The following is a 2,841-nucleotide window of genomic DNA, read 5'->3' as shown; positions in this document are numbered from 1 at the left end:
ATATAAAACCAAAAGTCTTGCCATACACGAAAAAAAGAACTCAATCCAAGATATCTCTTGTGCTTCAACATATCACATCTGAAGATGCTTGTTAAACCAACAAATTGTGGTAAAATAAACCCTTTTTAAGTCTAAAAGTATCTCAAATAAACCTGGTTGCTGTATCAATCCAAGAAGCTATTCATTCTTCAAGAACTGCAGTCTATAATACACTAGAAGGCAGCCAAGGGAAAACAAGTGTATTGAAGAGGAAAACGATGATTGGCATCAAGGATCTGTACAGTGTTCTGACTGCAGTTGTTCCTCTTTATGTCACCATGTTCTTGGCTTATGGTTCAGTGAAATGGTGGAAAGTATTCACCCCCGAACAATGTGCCGGCATCAACAGATTCGTCGCCATCTTCGCCGTTCCGCTCCTCTCCTTCGAGTTCGTTTCGAGGATAAATCCTTACAAAATGGACCTCCTTTTCCTTGCCGCTGATGGAGTCTCAAAAGTCCTGATATTGTTTGCTTTGCTTTGTTGGGCCAATTTCACAAAGAGAGGCGGCCTGGACTGGTCTATCACAGTTTTCTCACTTTCCACACTCCCAAACACTCTTGTCATGGGGATTCCCCTACTGAAATCCATGTATGGGGATGACAAGGAATACCTAATGATTCAAGTTGTGGTGCTGCAATGCATAATCTGGTATACCCTATTACTGTTTTTGTTTGAATATAGAGAAACAAGAACTGAAGTCTTGAGCAAGTTCAAGGAAAGTAGTGTTAGTTCTAAGAACTGTTGCAGTGAAGATGAAGTCATTAATGTTATTGCCACAACATCATCTAACCAGCAGCAGCAGCAGCAGACGGCTCAAAATGCAAACAAGATTGCACCAGATCAATCTCAGCGATTCAGGCCTATGGTAGCAGCATCGATGGAGGGTGAGGGTAAAGAGCTCCATTTATTCATTTGGAGATGTGGATGTTGCATTTCAACTGGCAAGTCTTAACAGCTAACACTACAAATTTCGAAATTTTAATCCATATATTTTTCTTCCACATTTCGCATGAATTGTTCTGATGTATGAATGATATCTTAGATGGGACAAGTACTACCTGTGAGAAGCAGTCAGTGCAAGCTGGTCAAAGAGAAGAAAGCAGTAGTACTGCAAAGGGGGTTGAGAGTGTGAAGCAAGAGAATGTCGAAAATGCTAGCATTCCCTCTTCTTTTTCTCCATCAATGCTCCTCAAAATATTGAGAAAAGTCTGGCTCAAGCTTGTGAGGAACCCTAACTCTTACTCAAGTTTGCTGGGTCTTAGCTGGGCTTTAGTCTCTTGCAGGTTCTTTTAGACCTCACTTACTCACTTTCTAAATGCTATGTTGCTCAGACTCGGGATGAGTGTCGGGTACCCTATGTGTCCAACACGGTTATATTCAATATTTTAAATCTCTAAATACGATGTATTGGATACGAACACCTCAAAGAAAACAAGGAGTCAGAGTAATATAGTGTAGATGTTCACCCTATTCCAGCCTTATTAACTGGTCAATTGCTTTTGTCTACAGATGGGACATAAAGAAGCCCCAAATAATGGAAAATTCAGTCACGATATTGTCAAGTGCAGGTCTTGGGATGGCAATGTTTAGCCTTGGTAACATCTTTTTATTTTTTCTTTTTTCTTAGGATAACCCCATTAATCAAAAAGTTGAATAAGAATTAAGCTAAAATTTGTTAATTGTATAAGGATTATTCATGGCTTTGCAACCAAGGATCATTGCCTGTGGAAAGAAGCTGGCTTTATATGGGATGGTAGCTAGGTTTATAGCAGGACCGGCAGTAATGGCGATAGCATCCATCGCAGTTGGCCTCAAAGGCACTACCTTAAAGTTGTCTATTGTACAAGCAGCATTGCCTCAAGGAATTGTCCCTTTCGTTTTTTCTAGGGAGTATAATCTGCATCCTGATGTATTGAGCACTGCGTGAGTTACACCACAAAATACCAAATGCAGTTTATCTATATATATATATATACCGCAAATACATACAGGACTGTAATCTAAATTGTACTAATATCTGTGTTTGTATGTGCAGGGTGATATTTGGAATGATAGTTTCTCTGCCCATAACAATAGTATATTACATTGTGTTGGGTATTTGAGGAGTCATATTTGGAAGGATGAAAACATAAACATGAGGAACTCAGCAGCATTGTTCAGAGAGATCCAGGGTTATGGTCAAAACCAGCAGCAGCAATATTCATATGTTTTTGTGCTGAGTTGATGTTTAGTTTTGCTCAGGCATGAAGCAGCACCGGGTTCTGAGTCTTTTTATTAAACTCAAATACTACCCCCCCTATTGCCTAATCCGTTTTTGAAGGGTACATTTCACGCATTCAGAGCTCATGTATCCTGTTTCTATTATGTATATGTATATGTATACGGCATGAACACATAAGAAACTCCATATCAAACATTGCCAATGAATATAAGTCTCGTAATCCATAAATCATAGTGCTTAATACATCAACTTCAATCCTCAAAAGCAACGGCGAAGCCATGAATGTTTATAAGGGCTGGATGTTTATATAAAGTAATACCTTTTTATTGGTCTAGCTTACTTGAACAAACTGCTTTCAAAATCTAAGTTAATTTTGATCACCCAAATTCACATTTTAAAAAAGTAAAATATATTAAATATTACAATTATTTAAGTTTTTCTTATCAAATTAACATTATTTTCTTACCAATTTAATATTTAAACACTACCTTATATTAATTTATCAAATTAAATTAAAAGTGTTATCAAATATCTTTTTATCAAATTAATATTAAGATACTAGTTTATATTAATTTATCAA

At 37.2% G+C, this 2,841-nt stretch overlaps 1 protein-coding gene across 1 annotated transcript; it reads left to right on the top strand.

Moving 5' to 3' along the window:
• Nucleotides 1-2,489, top strand: LOC108472312 (probable auxin efflux carrier component 1c). The gene is made up of 5 exons (XM_017773813.2): nucleotides 1-981; nucleotides 1,083-1,323; nucleotides 1,550-1,635; nucleotides 1,729-1,963; nucleotides 2,076-2,489. The coding sequence occupies exons 1-5, from the start codon at nucleotides 258-260 to the stop codon at nucleotides 2,140-2,142; spliced, it is 1,353 nt and encodes a 450-aa protein (XP_017629302.1). The 5' UTR covers nucleotides 1-257; the 3' UTR covers nucleotides 2,143-2,489.
• Nucleotides 2,490-2,841: the final 352 nt, after the last annotated feature.

This window comes from Gossypium arboreum, chromosome 10 (assembly GCF_025698485.1).
Source record: "Gossypium arboreum isolate Shixiya-1 chromosome 10, ASM2569848v2, whole genome shotgun sequence".
Taxonomy (NCBI): Eukaryota; Viridiplantae; Streptophyta; class Magnoliopsida; order Malvales; family Malvaceae; genus Gossypium; species Gossypium arboreum.
The sequence above is the reverse complement of the archived record's forward strand: the minus strand, read 5'-3'. Positions and strand labels throughout refer to the sequence as shown.

What these genes read in the sequence shown, in the direction of transcription:
- LOC108472312 (XM_017773813.2), top strand. Translation starts at nt 258, where the DNA reads ATGATTGGCATCAAGGATCTGTACAGTGTTCTGACTGCAGTTGTTCCT. An exon ending in GATGGCAATGTTTAGCCTTG is followed by an intron (nt 1,636 to 1,728) that starts GTAACATCTTTT and finishes TAATTGTATAAG; the next exon opens with GATTATTCATGGCTTTGCAA. An exon ending in CCTGATGTATTGAGCACTGC is followed by an intron (nt 1,964 to 2,075) that starts GTGAGTTACACC and finishes TTGTATGTGCAG; the next exon opens with GGTGATATTTGGAATGATAG.